Here is a 19,565-nt window from a genome sequence, read left to right on the forward strand (position 1 = left end):
TGTGCTAGTCCTCTGCAGAGCGACTCTCTTAAAGGAACTTGACTCAGAAGGTGTGTCTGACATGCAGAAAGGCAGAGAAAAAGGTGGCTGTGGTGGTGGGGGGAGTGTTTTGGTGGGTGTTCTGAGCCCTTCGCGGTTCTAATTCAGGGCCAGAAAAACTCAAGACTCTACTTGAAGAAGAGGAAGTGTGAGAATGGAAAATTTGAGCTAACTGCAAAACCATTGAGTAGTCAAAGGCCTCTAGCCTTGAGGGTGATGCCTTTTAGGGGCTATGGAAAAGATGAAGGCAAAAGAGAACCCTAAGAGAGGTGGTCAGGAGAAAGTGGAGGATGGAAGGAGGGAAAAGTCACGAAACTAGTTAATGCTTGTCAAATACTTGCTGGGAACCAGACTCTGGATCCAGCACTTTGGGTACACTCTTATTTAATCTTTGTGATAGAAGAAATATATGTGAGGTGACTCAGGGTGCGGTCCCTAGATGCCTCAGGATAGGGCTGGGTCTCAGAAAGACTGTTTAGTCGGCTCTCCTCTGGGGTGGGGAGAAGAGAGAGGGTGGAGACTGAAATATACAAACGCTTGACAATGAGATCTGCAGAGCTTCCGGGCTGGTGAACACATCTCTGTGCTGGGGCTGCGGGTGGCAGGGGGCATGCCTGGAGAGGGCATGCAAGCTTGTACCCCTCTCCCTTATACTTGCTCTATGCATTTTACCCATGTGGCTGCTCCTGAACTGTACTCTTTCTGAAAAAAATGAGTAATTGTAGATCAACTGTTTTCCTAAGTTCTGTGAGCCTTCCCGGCAAATTCTTGAATGTGAGGATGGTGCTGTGGGAGGAAGGGAAAAATAACCATAGTGTGGTGGCCTTGGGCTTGTGACTGGCATCTGAAGTGCAAGTGGTCTTGTAGGACTGGTTCCTTGAACTTGTGCTATATGATGCTAAAGAAGGGAAGTGTCAGAACTGAATTATTGACACTTGGTTGGTATCAGAGAATTGGAGAATTTGTGGGTCTTGGAGCAAACAGAAATTCCCTCACTACAAAAGCTCTCAAGTAGTATGCTATTATCTTCATTTTGTATAATGTCCAAAAGAATGCCCCCTTCCTATTTCCAGACTCTCTCTCCACAGCTCTAACTCAGCATCCTTGCCATAGGCTCCTTCCACAAGCCTCCTCCTTCAGAAATCTCCAGATGGGAAGCAAGCACCAATCAGTCTCTACGTTCCCCTAGAACTTCTAGGGCCACTCTGCAGCCTTGCCCCAGACTCATGAGATGGCAGAGTTGTGTGCGGATCTGCAGGTCCCCAGCTTGGCAAATAGCCTTTTTTTTTTTTCCACCAGATACTCCATGGGGTCGCAAAGAGTCAGACATGACTAAGTGACTTTCACTTTCACTTCAATTTCTGTAATTAATTCTCTTGGAATACTCCCTTCACATGGCTTTGGGGTTAGGCAAGGGTCAGGATGACTCTGAGAATTCCCCTCCCCCATCACCAAACACGGACTGGGAATGGAGGAGAGATGGAAGACAGGCGCCATGGCAAGAGGGCCAGCTGAGCCACCTGGGCCAGTCCTGGGCCAGTCCTGACTTCACTGATGACCAGCTGCTGGGGAATGTGGAATTACAGCTTCTCCTTGTCCCCAGCTTTGGGTCTGGTTCCCAATTTCAGAGCAACAAGAGATGGCTCCCTATTATCCTGTTATACAAAGCTAATCTGCTCCTTCAGGCAGAGATGACTTTTTATGTATAAAATCACCTCTAATCAAAACCAGTAAAGTTATTCAAGGGCACACCAGGAGAGGATCCCCTGCCTTACTACATGTGACAGTGAGAGGCCAGGCACCAGCTCTCCTAATAGCCTGGAAGCCAAGCTCTTCCCAGAAAGGAGTGCCATTAGGACCTGGCTCTGTTGGCAGACTTTGAGCTGGGACTGCATGTTGTGGACTGTCCGCACTCACTCTGATCTTAGCTGTGCTCTTTGGACACTTGGTATGAAACATGACTAAGCATATCATCTATCCATACTGAGGATATACAATTTGACCCATAGATAGCATAAGTTCCTGAAATCAAAAGCTGGTAATAGACTAACAAATATTCTTGATATTGCAACATAGCAGCAGTGATCAGCACTGGATTCACTGTCCCTGAATCTAAGCTTGCTCCTCATATACAGTATTATTTTGGGAAACCTGGACCTCCACCTTGTTGAACAGAAACAGGGGTAGAGACAGTCAATAAGCTCTGTATTTGGAGGCAATAAAAGATTCCCATTTTTAAAGCTGGAATAGATTTCAAACTTATTTTAGCTTTGGAACTCATTTTGTTTTTCAAAATACATTATTTAGGGGACTGCCCTAGTGGTCCAGGGGTTAAGAATATGCCTTCCAATGCAGGGGATGTGGGTTCGATCCCTGGTTGGGGAACTAATATCCCACATGTTGTGGGGCAACTAAGCTCGTACACTGCAACTACAGGGCCCATGGGCTCTGGAGCCCACACACGACAACTAGTGAGATGCCCACATGCTCCAACTCAGACCGGAGGCAACCAAAACTAATTAACTAAATAAAAAACTGCAAGCTGCAGCTTATAAAAAACACTATTTGGAATCCCAATATATAAAGCAGGTAAAAATGAAGAGTGGATTCTTTGTACTATTTCAACCTTCATTATTTGAATTCCCTGGTGGCTCAGATGGTAAAGAATCTGCCTGGAATGCAGGAGACCCAGATTCGACCCCTGGGTAGGGAAGATCCCCAGGAGAACGGAATGGCAACCCACTCCAGCATTCTTGCCTGGAAAATCCCATGGATAGCGGAGCCTGGCGGGCTACAGTCCAGAAGGTCGCAGAGCTGGACACGACTGAGTGCCCCCCACGTTCACTTTCATGTCATTGCTTACTGGGCTCAAGAAGCACCTCTGTGGGGCCCTAGGTTCTGTGGAGCAGAACTGAATGGGGGACCACAAGAGCTGTGGAATGAGACACCCATGGGGGAATTTCTGATTCAGCAACTACTACCTGTGTGTACCTGGGCAAATTATTTAACTACAGGACTGCTGTGGGGATGATAAAAATAAGAGGAGGAATGCTGCCCAAATTGGAAGTTGGTGAGTGTTTGCTTTAGGGGCTGTGACTTTTATTTTGCCTTTAATGGGCTCCTGTATTATTCAGTTGTGGGATGGCCAGGTTTTGTTTTTTTCCAGACAAGGTTTGCTTCAATCACTATTATTTACCTATAAGATGGGGAGTCAACTTTCATGAGATCATTAAAGCTAAGGAGGGGGCCTTCTGCGGTGGTCCAGTGGCTAAGACTCCATGCTCCCAATGCAGGGGGCCCAGGTTTGACCCCTCGTCAGGGAAATTGATCCCATATGCCACAACTAAAGATCCCGAGTGATGCAACCAAGACCCTGCTAAGTCACTTCAGTCGTGTCCGACTCTGTGCGACCCCATAGATGGCAGCCCACCAGGCTCCCCCATCCCTGCGATTCTCCAGGCAAGAACACTGGAGTGGGTTGCCATTTCCTTCTCCAGTGCACGAAAGTGAAAAGTGAAAGTGAAGTCGCTCAGTCATCTCTGACTCTTAGCGACCCCATGGACTGCAGCCCACCAGGCTCCTCCACCCATGGGATTTTCCAGGCAAGAGTACTGGAGTGGGGTGCCATTGTATAGTCAAAATAAATAAATACATATAAAAAAAAAAGTTAAAGAGGGTAACCGAGGGACTGGAAAGGCCTTTCCTCTTACTTACTCTGTCTTTCCCAGCGATTCCCCATTTACTGGGTCGTTGAGATTTGGGGTTAGCGAATTACATTTCAGAAGGAAACAAATATCTAGAGTGTTTTTTAAAGACAGACAACAGTGTCTGTACCTTCAGCTTTGCCTGAAGGAGCCAGCTTGATGGGGCAGGAGAAGCACAATCTTTGAAATTTGAATCAAGGCTTCCTGAAACATTGGCAAGCTACTGGGACTTTCTGAGCCTCAGTTTCCCTATCTGTAAAATGGAAACAATATCTATTCTACTTTGTAGTTAGCATTAAAGGATATAAGTGAATAAAATAACTTAGCAAGGACTTTTCTTTTTCTCGAAAGTTAGTTCCTGTCCTTCTGAAGTCAGGTTTAGCAATTCGGTGAGAAATCTATTAAAATTTCTAAGGCCCAAGTTAATGAGCTGGTAATTGTATGTCTTTCTTTGGGTCCCTTAACAATAAAAGATGAAGACAAGCAACTTAATAGCACCTATTCTTTCCTGGATATTTTTGGAGCAGAAGCTGAACAGTTAGTTGTACTTGGAGTCTGCAAAAAAATTAGAAGAAGTGGAGGAGGCAATCACTGGGTCAGGTCTTATTTCTCAAGGGGAAAAAATACCACTTCCATCATCCCAGTCACAGCTCTAGATTCTTAGAGCTAGCTGGGAAATGGCTTGGGCTAGACCTAGCCAGAGGACCTGATGGACACTGACTATTGTTTTTAATTAAAGAAAATAAATTTGGAAGATCCGAAGACGGCCCCCAACTCAGAAGCAACTTAGGAGAAAACTGCACAAATGTATATTATAAAAACACTACTGGCTGGCAAGGAAGGCATTGAGTATGACTCTACAGATGACAGATGGGATCAGATTCTCAACAGATGGAATGAAATTCAAAGGTACTGACCCCTCCCTCGGTAGGGGAATGGGCAGTCTTCCAGGCTTACGTTGCTGTTTCCTTTTGCCTCTACAAAATTAAGTAACAATAAAATGCTTTTAAAATGTGACCATGGTAAATGCTTCTCTTCTAGGCAGAATTTCCTTGCCTTGAATGGATAACAGATGCGACAAGGTACTGGTTCCCTTGGTCCCTGGGTGAGAAGACTGGGCTTCCTGACCCTGCGGGTGGTCCTCTGTGATGAGGAGCTCCCTGACACGCCAGTCAAAACTGATCATTTTCTATGTGCACCATGCCATGAAAAAGGCTGGGATGCTCTGCTCGGAGGCTTTCTTCCCCCCTAAACCTGGCGCATTTATCCTTGTTTCCCATCTTACTGCATCTGGTTAGGTAGGTCCAGAGAGGGTTCTGGGTATCTACATTTTTTGGAAGCTCCTAAGGGGATTTTACTCTGATTTGGGAACTCTGCTCTAAGGGTCAAGAAGTTCTGGTGTTTTAATAAGACAAAAAAATAGCAGGGGCTGATGTAGGTGACCCAAGTTCTGAGCAAGGTGTGGATTTAATGTTTGCTTTCTTGAAAGTACACAGGGGAGGTTCTCCATGAGATGGGACTGAGGAAGAGCTTGGTTGCATCTGTTCACTTTTGGTTGAAAGCCTTGGGCCCTTTGGACCCTGCTTCCTTCTTTTAAAGTCTTAACTCTTATTCTTCTAAAATATACTTGGGGACTTCCCTGGTGGTTCAGTGGGTTCAGAACCCACCTGCCAATGCAGGGGGCATGGGTTTGATCTCTGGTCCAGGAAGATTCCACATGCTGCAACTACTGAAGACTTCACACCTTAGAATCCATGCTCTGCAACAAGGGAGGCCACCACAATGAGAAGCCCACGCACTGCGACTAGAGAGAGTAGCCCCTGCTCGCTGCAGCTAGAGAAAGCTCACGTGCAGCAACAGAGACCTAGTGCAGCCATAATTAATTAAAACATTAAGTAAAATACACCTGGTAAAAGGCTTATGGAAATCAGTTGATAAAATGCTCAAACTGCCTTGGGAAGCATCCTGGACCCCAGGGCCACAGAGTATCCTAATTTGGCACAACAAACAGTAAATGCAACCTCTAAAGTTTCTTAGGCGGTGAACTATCAGAGGCACATGCCAGTCTGAATTCAGGTTAAACAATAACAGAAGTAATAATAACACATTTTTAAAAAAGTCTCAGCTGTACAAATGGCTCTGTTTTCTGAAGGATCTTGCTATACATGCAGCAAACTCTGTCATCTTGTGAACTGGAGTGACTGACATCAACTCTCTGCTTCTTTTCTCCATTCATGCCAACAGGTAAAAAGCAACATGCAAACCGATGTCCACAGCCCCACTCATGGCAGCCACTTTCCAAAGACACTTGGTTTCTGCTGAGCAACCACACCAGCAACGCATCTGCAGATCTCAACGCCAGCATCAAAACAGGGAGAAGGGAACATTTATTAAATGTTAACTACGTGCCAGGACTGGGCATGTTAATGCCTTGCCTTTCACATCATCTCACTGCATCTCATCTCATCTCTCCAGCCATCCACTCATTTGAATGGAAGAAGAGATTCAAAATGGTGAATCAGTGGTGCTGATGAAGCCCAATGGCTGTGATCACCTGGGAGGCCTCCCTAAGTGCATACCCGCTGATACAACAATTTCACTTTTAGAAAGTATTCTACATAAATATTAAAACTAAAGAATCGAATCGCCAGTCTATGTCTGACGCAGGATACAGCATGCTTGGGGCTGGTGCATGGGGATGACCCAGAGAGATGTTATGGGGAGGGAGGTGGGAGGGGGTTCATGTTTGGGAACGCATGTAAGAATTAAAGATTTTAAAATTAAAAAAAATAAATAAATAAACTTGAAAAAAAAATTAAAACTATACCAAAAAAATATAGCATGAGGATGTTGCTGCAGTACTGTAACAGCGAAAGAATGGAAACACTCTGAATGTCCATCAGAGTATGGCATAACTATATACTGGCACATTATACAGTTGTTACAAAGCCTTCCAGGGAGATGTGTGCTGCCCCAGAAAGACAGAAAGCTTACATCATTATTGAGAAAACGAATGTTGCAAAGTTGCATCCTATGAGCTCAATTTTATAAAACAGTGTTATGTTTAAGTATGAACACCACAAATGCCAACTTCAACAACATCTAACTCTGTGATTAGGACACATTTGCTTTTCTGATGTTACACATTTACGTCATGTTGGGCTTTTTTTTTTTTGGCCGCACCCTGCAACCTGTGGGATTTTAGTTCCCCAACCAGGGATCGAACCTGTACCCCCTGCACTGGAAGCACGGAGTCTTAACTGGACTGTCAAGAAAATCCTGGACTTTTTTTTTTAAACAAGGATCATGAATTATTTTGTGAACAGATAAACAATAAGAGTAGACATTGTTTAAAGGCCCAGTTCAGATTTCATTACTCCTACAAAGTCCCCCTTGACCACTTCTGTTTATGGGGCCGCCCCCTTCTTAATTCATGCAGTAATGGCAGAGCAGAGGGATTTTCAGGGAGTGAATCCCACAGGGTGAGAAGGCCTTTCTCCTGCTGCCCGAGGCTAGGCTGTCATTTAGCCTATGCTGTCAGCCTTTATCCTCCCAACCAGATCACGGGCTTCTTAAAGGTGAGGGTGTCCTACTTTTCACTGATTGTGTCAACACCCAAGGTCTCACATTGTGTCTTTACAGAGGACATGTTCTCGAAGATCATGGGAATGGCAGACTTCTCTGCAGCCTTGCTGGGACCAAGCCTTCCTGGCTAAGGTGATGGGATCACCATTCCCACACACAAAGGGAGCCACTCAAATATTATCAAAGCCTCCCACTAGGCAGGATAACCATTGCTTTCCCAGTGCCATCCACCTAGATTAATGAACAGGACATCATCCAAGTTGCAAAAGGGAGGGCAGGGGGAAGGAAAGCCAGTTGCCCAGGAGACGACTCACTGTCCTGCACGATCAGCAGGGCCTTTGTAATGACAATATGGTCAACATGTTGTTCTCCTCCTGGGACCACTGGAGGCATTTGTGTTGTCACCTGGGCTTTGGAGGAAGCAGGCTAAAGAAGTTCCACTGACGAATGTTCTTTTTCCAGGACTTTCCTTCTCATCTACTGCTCTGGCCATGTTCAGAGGCCTCCACAAGCTTCTGTCTCTAACGGAACTGGCCCTGTGATGCAGCAGGTCTGGGGGACCCTTCTCCGACCCTCTCCTTGCAGACGTCCTGCCCCGGCTTTGGTGGCTGTCATCAGGGAGCACTTTGGTGGCAGGGGCTTTGCCCCACACCAGCGAGGGCAGCCAGCTCTTATTCTCCCAGAGGCGCCCAGCACTGGTAAATTGGAGCCCATCACCAAACAGCTGTGTTATAGTCTCAGAAAGAAACAGATGGACAGAGGGAAAAGGGAAAAAATGATAATAACAAAACAACAACAAACTGAACTGCACCATGCACCCCAGAGGGAGGCAGCGGTGTTAAATCTGGCCATTTGGAGATAACTGAAAATTCTGACCACCCTCAACCGCCAAGATACAGACTGACATGAAAGTATTTTTAATTTGAGGGAGCAGAGTTATTTGAAAAAAGCACTTTGTACTGAAGGGTACAGCTATGTATGACAATATTTGCTCATTTCATCTCTTTGTTCACTTTCTGGGGGTCCGTTGTGCTCAGCAAAAAGCATTTAATGTCTCACCCTTGACAGTTATTGGAAAAGTTAGACACATCTCTGTTCCCTTCTCTCTCCCTTAAGAGACAACCCAGCAGGTATTTACATCGGTGAGACCAATGAACTGGCTGCCAAGGATTTCTTACTTTAGAAAAACTCTAACCCAGGGGCCTGGAGTCTGAGTTCCAAAGAGTCCCCCAGTTAACCAACCCAAACAGAAAGCTCTAAATCAAATCCTGCCTAAGACTTCCTGTACCCTCCTACCTCCAATTATACCAGGGCTGCTTGCTTCTCAGATGGTCTCACATTCTCCTTCACTGATACCCAAGTTTAAAACACTGTGAGTTCCTTTAATTTCTCCATTAGAACTCTTGTGCTCTTTATCACTGGTAAAATGGAGACTTCTTTTACATCTTCCAAAAGGAAGGAGAAATTTCCTTTTTCTATTAAAAAAAAAAAGATCAAGTTCAAACGGTGGTGGAGACTGGTGAGATTACGGCCTTTGTAACCTCAGTGCCTAGCACAGAACCTGGCACACAGTAAGCACTTAATAAATGCAAATGAGGGACTTCCCTGATGGTCCAGTGGTTAGGGCTCTGCACTCCCCATGCATGGGGCTGGGATTTGACCTCAGGTTGGGGGAAACTAAGATTCCTGTATGCCATGGGACAAGGCCAAAAAAATTAAAAATCGAATCAAATCAAACTAAAAACGATTGCAGTGAATCGAGGAGCAAGAGGGCTGGATTTGAGCCAACACAAAAGCCTCTGAGTCAGAGCTCCCTAAGCCTGATTTTTGGAGATTGTCTAGGCTCGACCAATCCTGGAGGCTGGTTGTCAAGATTTGCTTCCTCATCCCAAAGGCCAGCTCAGCTTAGCAGGTGTGGGCTCACTGACCGTGTCCTCTGAGCACGTGCTATGACTTATCGTCTCCAGTTCCTCCTTCCTGGGCTGGGATCTTCACCTTGAAATCTTGGCAGAGCATCAAAGGGATGGACATCTTGGCAGAGGAAAGAACCCACGTGTCAACCACATAACAAGTACAACCTGCTCAGATGTTGGCTTCACTTCGTCTTTGCTGCTTGGGTGGTGCGGAAGTGACTTGATCCAAAGAGTTTTATGATTCTAATGGGTTCAGGGCCTTGGCGGGGCTACGGGGAGACTCATGGAGGTGCCCTCTGTGCCTGAGAAGTCACACTGATTTTTTTAACAATGCAGCGCTGCCCTGCAAAGTCCTGCTACGTGTAGGAGAGCAAAAAACTTGAGATTGAGAGGCTCTTGGGAGCTGCAGCTCAGGCCCCTGATGTGGCTGGGAAACAGTGGCAAAATGAAAATAAAGACAGTACTGGGCTGGGCTCTCAGCGGATTCTGAGTCTCGAGTTCTGCTAAAACTCTGGTCAGTGTGGGCTCTTATGCCACCAGACAGAGGGCACCCCACGGAAAATTTCCAGCTCCGGTCACTTTCATGAGAGAGGCATTCTTGCCTCTCATGTGGTTTGGAGGTTTCCAGGGACAAATGGAAAAAGAAAAGAAAATACTTCAACCCCCTGCTTAGTCCTGGGTGGCAGTGTGTGTGTGTGTGAGAGAGAGGGGACACACGGGAGCTGAGTGGTGACCCAGATAGCCCTGGTCTGAATGGATAAACCTCAAAAATCTCAGAACAAATTGAGTCCACCAGCATTTCAGCCTTCTCTGCAGAAAATGTGTTTCCTATTTATGATGATGACATAGTCAACATATAAAGATGGATTGGAAGAAAAAGCTCATAAAGCCGTAGACCTCAGATTAAAATACATACATATACATATATATATGGAACTGATGCACAACTGTTAGCTTAATGGCTACAAATGCATTTTCTTTGATAGCACTCATTCTGAGATTGTCACTGCTAGAAGAAAAAAAATAAAGCCCATGGCTTTCACTCATCCATTCAACAACTGCTCTGTGAGCAGCTGCTATGTGCTGGTGCTATCCTATCTGCTGGGGTACAGTGATAAAGAAGACAGCCCTTGTTTTTGCAGCTAGCATTATCTAGACACCACAGACCAAAGCTCTTGCTCCAATGGGTAAGGAGTGGGGTGCCCAGGAAGCTCACAGAGTAGAAGCTACGTTTGACGGAACTCTAAACATTAATGACTAGAAGATTTCCAATTGAGAGGCACAGAGGTGGTGAGGGTCAGAAAGGGGAGAAGGCAGAGGTCCATACTAAGGGATGGAGCTTTTAGGCAGAAAATGACAAGGTTTGATTTCATTTTAAAAGGAAACTCTTGTGGCGGGAAGAAGGATGTTAATTATTTATAGTGTACAGAGGAGAAATTTGTTTGGATATGGTTTGACTTCTAAACCAGTTGTTTCCCTCATTCTCAGTTCAGTTCAGTTGCTCAGTCGTGTCCGACTCTTTGCGACCTCACGGACTGCAGCACGCCAGGCTTCCCTGTCCATCACCAACTCCCGGAGCTTGTTCAAACTCATGTCCATTGAGTCGGTGACGCCATCCAACCACTTCATCCCTGTCATCCCCTTCTCCCACCTTCAGTCTTTCCCAGCATCAGGGTCTATTCCAATCAGTCAGTTCTTTGCATCAGGTGGCCAAAGTATTGGAGCTCCAGCTTCAGCATCAGTCCTTCCAATGAATACTCAGGACTGATTTCCTTTAGAATTGACTGGTATGATTTCCTTGCAGTCCAAGGGACTCTCAAGAGTCTTCTCCAACACCACAGTTCAAAGCATCAATTCTTTGGCACTCAGCTTTCCTTATAGTCCCACTCTCACATCCATACATGACCACTGAAAAAACCATAGCTTTGACTAGACGGACCTTTGTCGGCAAAGTAATGTCTCTGCTTTTAAATATGCTGTCTAGGATGGTCACAACTTTTCTTCCAAGGAGAAAGAGTTTTAATTTCATGGCTGCAGTCACCATCTGCAGTGATTTTGGAGCCCAAGAAAATAAAGTCTGTCACTGTTTCAATTGTTTCCCCATCTATTCGCTGGAAGTGATGGGACCGGATGCCATAATTTTAGTGTTCTGAATGTTGAGTTTTAAGCCAACTTTCACAAGCTCTTGAGTTCTTCTTCACTTTCTGCCATAGTTCTTCTTCGTCATCTGCATATCTGAGGTTACTGATATTTCTCCTGGCAGTTTTGATCCCAGCTTGTGCTTCATCCAGCTTGGCATTTCACACGATGCATTCTGCATAGAAGTTAAATAAGTATGTTGATAATATACAGCCTTGACGTACTCCTTTCCCAATTTGGAACCAGTCTGTTGTTCCATGTCCAGTTCTAACTGTTGCTTCCTGACCTGCATACAGATTTCTCAGGAGGCAGGTAAGGTGGTCTGGTATTCCCATCTCCCAAAGAATTTTCCACAGTTTGTTGTGATCCACACAGTCAAAGGCTTTGGTATAGTCAATAAAGCAGATATAGATCTTTTTCTGGAACTCTCTTGCTTTTTCAATGATCCCATGGATGTTGGCAATTTAATCTCTGGTTCCCCTGCTTTTTCTAAATCCAGCTTGAACATCTGGAAGTTCTTGGTTCATGTACTGTTGAAGCCTCACTTGGAGAGTTTTGAGCATTACTTTGCTAGCATGTGAGACGAGTGCAATTGTGCAGTAGTTTGAGCATTCTTTGACATTCCCTTTCTTTGAGATTGGAATGAAAACTGACCTTTTCCAGTCCTGTGGCCACTGCTGAGTTTCCCAAATTTGTTGGCACACTGAGTGCATCACTTTAACAGCATCATCTTTTAGGATTTGAAATAGCTCAACTGGAATTCAATCACCTCCGCTAGCTTTATTTGTAGTGATGGTTCCTAAGGCCAACTTGACTTCACATTCCAGGATGTCTGGCTCTAGGTGAGTGATCACACTGCTGCGGTTATCTGGGTAATGAAGATCTTTTTTGTATAGTTCTTCTGTGTATTCTTGCCACCTCTTCTTAATATCTTCTGCTTCTATTAGGTCCATGCCATTTCTTTCTTTTATTGTGTCCATCTTTGCATGAAATGTTCCCTTGGTATCTCTATCCCTCATTCTCCGTCCCTGGCTAATGACACACAACCCAGACAGCCTTGGAAACTCACTCTCTCCCTTCTGGTTGGTTCATACAGCAATCTGGATTCTAGAATGATGAATGATGAATGATGATGATGAAAGCTGAATGATGGTGGGTTTGGGTCACAAGGGAATCCCACAGAACACACTTTCCCTATAGTTTTACTGCAATTCCCAATTACGCTCTTTCTTTTCCGGTCTAACTGCCAGAGAGAATGAGAACAAATCCTACATGTAATGTAGGCTGGTGATCGTTTGGGAAGCAGTGCTTGATAGAATGTGCAGGGTTGAGCCTTCTGGGGCCCCTTTCTCCCACATCCATTAAGTAACCCTAAGATTCCAGGACAGGCAGGGGTGGCTCTGGGTGTGAGAGCAAAATCCAGATCACCAATGAATGAATGAATGAATGAATGAGTGAAATCGAGACCTCCAATGAAAGAGATCCAATTAATCTCCAATGACCTTTACTTTCAGGGCAGGATTTTCCAGCCTTTGCACGCTGAGGGTTGGGATTCTCTGGTGGCTCAGAGGTAAAGAATCTGGTTGCCTGCAGTGCAGGAGATTCGGGTTCAATCCTTGGGTTGGGAGGATCCCCTGGAGAAGGAAATGGCAACCTATTCCAGTATTCTTGCCTGGAAAATTCCATGGACAGAGGAGTCTGGCAGGCTACAGACCATGGGGTCAGAAAAAAGTTGGACACAACTTAGCGACTAAACAACTCTTGTTGTGGGGGCTGTCCTGTTCATTCTAGAATGTGGTTAGTGGTTGGTAGCACTCCCAAGCTGTGACAACCAAAAATGTCTCCAGACATTGTAAGCATCCTTATGGGGTAAGGATGCTTTCAGTTTACAGCCACTGCTCTTGGAGACAGTTTTCCATTCTTATCTTATTTGATTTCTCAGCAGCACTAAGCATAACCATTTGCTCTCTTCTCTTGAAACTTGTATTCCTTGGTGCTCTCTTCTTCTTTTCCATCTAATTCCCTGCCCAGTTCTTTGCAGATTACTGAGGCCTCTCCATCCTTTCCCTGATCTCCAAATACTACTGTCCTAATGTGATACTAGGACCTGAACTCCCTTCCCATTATACTTTATGCTTGTTCACTCTCATTATCCTCAGGACTTTAAATTCTCCTATTTCCAAGTTCAGTTCAGTCGCTCAGTTGTGTCTGACTCTTTGCGACCCCATGAATCGCAGCACGCCAGGCCTCCCTGTCCATCACCAACTCCCGGAGTTCACTCAGGCTCACGTCCATCGAGTCGGTCATGCCATCCAGACATCTCATCCTCGGTTGTCCCCTTTTCCTCTTGCCCCCAATCCCTCCCAGCATCAGAGTCTTTTCCAATGAGTCAGCTCTTCACATGAGGCGGCCAAAGTACTGGAGTTTCAGCTTTAGCATCATTCCTTCCAAAGAACACCCAGGACTGATCTCCTTTAGAATGGACTGGTTGGATCTCCTTGCAGTCCAAGGGACTCTCAAGAGTCTTCTCCAACACCACAGTTAAAAAGCATCAATTCTTTGGCGCTCACGACCACAGGAAAAACCATAGCCTTGACTAGACGGACCTTTGTTGGCAAAGTAATGTCTCTGCTTTTCAATATGCTATCTAGGTTGGTCATAACTTTCCTTCCAAGGAGTAAGCGTCTTTTAATTTCTTGGCTGCAGTCACCATCTGCAGTGATTTTGGAGCCCCCCCAAAAATAGTCTGACACTGTTTCCACTGTTTCCCCACCTATTTCCCATGAAGTGATGGGACCAGATGCCATGATCTTCGTTTTCTGAATGTTGAGCTTTAAGCCAACTTTTTCACTCTCCTCTTTCACTTTCATCAAGAGGCTTTTCAGTTCCTCTTCACTTTCTGCCATAAGGGTGGTGTCATCTGCATATCTGAGGTTATTGATATTTCTCCCGGCAATCTTGATTCCAGCTTGTGCTTCTTCCAGCCCAGCGTTTCTGTACTCTGCATATAAGTTAAATAAGCAGGGTGACAATATACAGCCTTGATGTACTCCTTTTCCTATTTGGAACCAGTCTGTTGTTGTTCCATGTCCAGTTCTAACTGTTGCTTCCTGACCTGCATATAGGTTTCTCAAGAGGCAGGTCAGGTGGTCTGGTATTCCCATCTCTTGAAGAATTTTCCATAGTTTATTGTGATCCACACAGTCAAAGGCTTTGGCATAGTTAATGAAGCAGAAATAGATGTTTTTCTGGAACTCTCTTGCTTTTTCGATGATCCAGTGGATGTTGGCAATTTGATCTCTGGTTCCCCTGCCTCTTCTAAAACCAGTTTGAACATCTGGAAGTTCATGGTTCACGCATTGCTGAAGCCTGGCTTGGAAAATTTTGAGCATTACTTTACTAGCATGTGAGATTAGTGCAATTCTGCAGTAGTTTGAGCATTCTTTGGCATTGCCTTTCTTTGGGACTGGAATGAAAAGTGACCTTTTCAGGTCCTGTGGCCGCTGCTGAGTTTTCCAAATTTGCTGGCATATTAAGTGCAGCACTTTCACAGCATCATCTTTCAGGATTTGAAATAGCTCAACTGGAATTCCATCAGCTCCACTAGCTTTGTTCGTAGTAATGCTTTCTAAGGCCCACTTGACTTCACATTCCAGGATGTCTGGCTCTAGGCGAGTGATCACACCATTGTGATTATCTGGGTTGTGAAGATCTTTTTTGTATAGTTCTTCTGTGTATTCTTGCCACCTCTTCTTAATATCTTCTGCTTCTGTTAGGTCCAGACCATTTCTGTCCTTTATCGAGCCCATCTTTGCATGAAATGTTCCCTTGGTATCTCTAATTTTCTTGAAGAGATCTTAAGTCTTTCCCATTCTGTTGTTTTCCTCTATTTCTTTGCATTGATTCCTGAGGAAAGCTTTCTTATCTCTCCTTGCTATTCTTTGGAACTCTGCATTCAGATGCTTAAATCTTTCCTTTTCTCCTTTGCTTTTTGTCTCTCTTCTTTTCACTGCTATTTGTAAGGCCTCCCCAGACAGCCATTTTGCTTTTTTGCATTTCTTTTCCATTGGGATGGTCTTGATCCCTGTCTCCTGTACAATGTCACGAATTTCAGTCCATAGTTCATCAGGCACTCTATCTATTAGATCTAGTCCCTGAAATCTATTTCTCCCTTCCACTGTATAATCATAAGGGATTTCATTTAGGTCATATTTGAGTGGTCTAGTGGTTTTCCCTACTTTCTTCAATTTAAGTCTGAATTTGGCAATCAGGTGCTCATGATCTGAGCCACAGTCAGCTCCCAGTCTTGTTTTTGCTGACTGTATAGAGCTTCTCCATCTTTGGCTGCAAAGAATATAATCAATCTGATTTTGGCGTTGACCATCTGGTGATGTCCATGTGTAGAGTCTTCTCTTGTGTTGTTGGAAGAGAGTGTTTGCTATGACCAGTGCGTTCTCTTGGCAAAACTCTATTAGCCTTTGCCCTGCTTCATTCTGTATTCCAAGGCCAAATTTGCCTGTTACTCCAGGTATTTCTTGACTTCCTACTTTTGCATTCCAGTCCCCTATAATGAAAAGGACATCTCTTTTGGGTGTTAGTTCTAAAAGGTCTTGTAGGTCTTCATAGAACCGTTCAACTTCAGCTTCTTCAGCATTACTAGTTGGGGCATAGACTTGGATTACTGTGATATTGAATGGTTTGCCTTGGAAACGAACAGAGATCATTCTGTCATTTTTGAGATTGCATCCAAGTACTGCATTTCGGACTCTTTTGTGGACCATGATGGCTACTCCATTTCTTCTAAGGGATTCCTGCCCACAGTAGTAGATATAATGGTCATCTGAGTTAAATTCACCCATTCCAGTCCATTTTAGTTCGCTGATTCCTAGAATGTTGATGTTCACTCTTGCCATCTCCTGTTTGACCACTTCCAATTTGCCTTGATTCATGGACCTAACATTCCAGGTCCCTATGCAATATTGCTCTTTACAGCATTGGACCTTGCTTCTACCACCAGTCACATCCACAACTGCCTACTGTTTTTGCTTTGGCTCCATCCCTTCATTCTTTCTGGAGTTATTTCTCCACTGATCTCCAGTAGCATAGTGGGTACCTACTGACCTGGGGAGTTCCTCTTTCAGCATCCTATCATTTTGCCTTTTCATACTGTTCATGGGGTTCTCAAGGCAAGAATACTGAAGTGGCTTGCCATTCCCGTCTCTAGTAGACCACATTCTGTCATTCTATTTCCAAAATACTCCCCAGTTTGTCTCCAGCCCAGATCTCTTATCTAAGCTTATTTCTGTTTGTTCTAGATGTCTCACCAGCATCACAATATCTATTCGTCTTTCTCCAAAACCCATTTCTTCTCTTTTCTCACCCCCATCTATCTGTTGTCCACGCAGTAAACCTTAAGGTCATCCTGCCTCTTCCTTCTCTCTTATCTTCACACTCAGTTTATGATCAATCCCTATCAATTCTATCTTCAATAGATACCTCAGAACCCTCTGTTCCCAGCCCTCCAGCTCAAGTTACCATATAACCTAAATAAACACCAAAGTAGAGAATTCCAATGACCTCAGTGGATTCCTGACTTCCACTCTGCTCCTGGACAGTCCATTCTCTACCCAGAGCAAACTTTTAAAAGCATAAATCAGAGCACATGATGCCCCAGCTTTAATTTCTTCAGAGGCATTCTACTGCAGGCAAATAAAATCTTTAAGCATCTTAACGTGGCCTCATCCTCTTTCCCAACCTCCTGTCCTGCCATTCTTCCTTCTGTTGCTGCTGCCACAATGGTCTCTTTTGCTTCCTCAAAGGTGTCACCTCCACCGGGAGCACTGACCCCAGCTCTTTCCTTCCTGTAGGTCATGTCTTCCTGAGCATCTTTCCTGATCCCATCATCTTATGTTCAGTTTCCTTATCATGGTCTCTCCCTGCAAACTTCCTTAACTCCACATGTTTATTAAGGAATTAGTTCTTTATTGTCTGGCTCCCGTGCTAGACTGGAAGTGTTGTAAGGCAAGAGACCCTCTGTGTCTCTTCTGTTCATTCGTTGCCATGTCCCCATCTAAATATTGTCTGTGACACGCAGTGAGTACTCAGTACATAGTTACTGGATGAATGTCTATTCCTCTCTCATTTCCTTGGTCAAACTGTATCTCGAAAAGAATACTTTATGGCCTGGGAAAATGAATGACAGTGAAGCATGAAAAAAAAGTTCCTCGAATATCTGTGTCAGTGAGGAAAAGCTTTCCAGTGGTGATTCTTGGGAGCACAAAGCACAGGGAGATGAGTCAGGCACTGGCTGACTAGCAGTGAGTCTTGCTGATTTTGTCATTAGTATTCTGTATCTGTGCTAAGACTTTCCACTGAATCAGGGGATCCCCGATGCCAGGCAGGACCACACTGAAGCCATCTGAGAGGAAGAGCTGAAATCAGTTCAGAGTGTTCTGGCAACACTGCCTTTCTAGATGGCTTGAGCTACCAAAGGGACCAGGATGTTCAGGTAAGGTAACAGCCGCCCAGGCTCAAGAAGCCACAGAGGCGACAAGACAGCAGCTTCACCCAGTGCACTGCCTGGCGCTTTTCCCGTCACTGAAGCCCCGTAAGTACTGGTGGCCTTGAGAAGAAACCACAGAAAAGGAAGACAAGGGGAGGCCAAATTTCTCTTCTTGAGCAGGTCCACAGTTATGCAGAGAGCATTTTGCTTTGTTTTTCTGACATTTCATGAGTGTGGCTGGCTGCAATGTATAATGTAAATGGATGACGTTCAAAGGCTCAGCCTTTGAGTCTCACCAAGAGTCATTCCCATCAGCCTCTCCCAAGATCTGAAGGGACAGCAGCTGCAGAGCACATGCCTGCAATTAGGCAGCTAAGACTGGGTTAGACCCTGACATCCAAATGAATCCCAAAAGGTGGAGGCAAAAAAAATCTGAACCATACTCAGAGCCCAGCATCTGTCACGGTGGAATTCACTCTTACCGGGTTTATTTATTACATCTTAAATCAGCCTTAATGAAGCCGAGGAAAGAGTTTCAAGGTCCATGTGTTACAGCTCAAGGACGAGAAGAGGGCCACGAGTCCAAACATACTGTGATTGGTTGCATGTTGCTAAACAACAAAAATAGCCCAGCATCTGTTGTTGCTGGGCTGGGACATTATTTACAAGGGGGTCACCCAAGTTCCATCAGCAGCCATTCATAAAAATACTAACAGGCCATAAGTGGGGACCTATACTAACAGGATAAAAGTTTGCACTGAGGCAAACAGTGGATTCTGGTAGGTGGAAATCATATAGAAAGATATTCTCTTAAATTTATTCTCAGTCAAGATTAAAAAAAGGAGAGGGCTTTATGAAGGTCCTTTCAGTTTTGAGACAAAGTTTCTGTGCAAACACAAGCTGCCCAAGTTTCAAAATTTACTCAGGGAGGACTCATTGAGCCTTATTTTTGGGTTAGACCCCTCAAATATAAATAAAACACAGCCCCTGCAGACGGGGAGACAGGCTGGCCCCAGGCCTGGCCAAACAGGAAGCCAGAGGTGGCCGCTGTGTTTTATAGGCCAGCTATCAGTTGGGCGGTTTAGCCTTGTGAGTTATTTTGCTGCCCGGAATGACGGCAGAGCTGGGGAGACAGAAGACCTCACTGAAACTGAGTGGCAGCTGGGGTCAATGATGGGCCCCAAGAAGTAGGAACTCCACTCGGAGACTCACAGTCAAGAATTCAGTAAGATGTAACAGCAAATTGAATCAACACAAAGACAGATGGACGTGCCCTGGGTCAGGGTGGACTTAATAAAAGTTTGCTGAAAGAATAACTCTCTTCCACATGACACCCTGTCTATTGCTCACCTCAGATTCTTTGTAGTAACGTTCTGGAATTTCATCACAGGCAATATCGATAAAGCAAACTTCTCTCTCCAGATCTTTGGCTTCGTTATCAAAAATCTGAAAGAGCAGAGCAACAAATCAAAGGTTAGTGACGGTAGGTGAGATCCTCAAGGTGCCCGCAGGTTGGCCCAGTGGTGCGTGAGGCAGAATAACTCCCCACAGAGCATCTTCACATGGCTCAGTGCCCCTGGTGAGAGCTTTCCACTGCCTCAGAATGTGCAAGAATCATGAGAAGCTTTTATTCATCGCTTACATTTTGTCACTTCAGAGGCAGGTGTAGCATCAATCACTGCT

At 44.9% G+C, this 19,565-nt stretch overlaps 1 protein-coding gene across 1 annotated transcript in view; it reads right to left on the reverse strand.

Moving 5' to 3' along the window:
• Positions 1-19,565, reverse strand: part of PITPNC1 (phosphatidylinositol transfer protein cytoplasmic 1) — a 262,884-nt gene that overhangs the window by 28,354 nt on the left and 214,965 nt on the right. The window contains exon 6 of the mRNA XM_069543730.1: positions 19,233-19,328. Coding sequence (XP_069399831.1) covers positions 19,233-19,328 — 96 coding nt within the window. The remainder of the gene's footprint in view (positions 1-19,232; positions 19,329-19,565) is intronic.

This window comes from Ovis canadensis, chromosome 11 (genome assembly GCF_042477335.2).
Source record: "Ovis canadensis isolate MfBH-ARS-UI-01 breed Bighorn chromosome 11, ARS-UI_OviCan_v2, whole genome shotgun sequence".
Taxonomy (NCBI): Eukaryota; Metazoa; Chordata; class Mammalia; order Artiodactyla; family Bovidae; genus Ovis; species Ovis canadensis.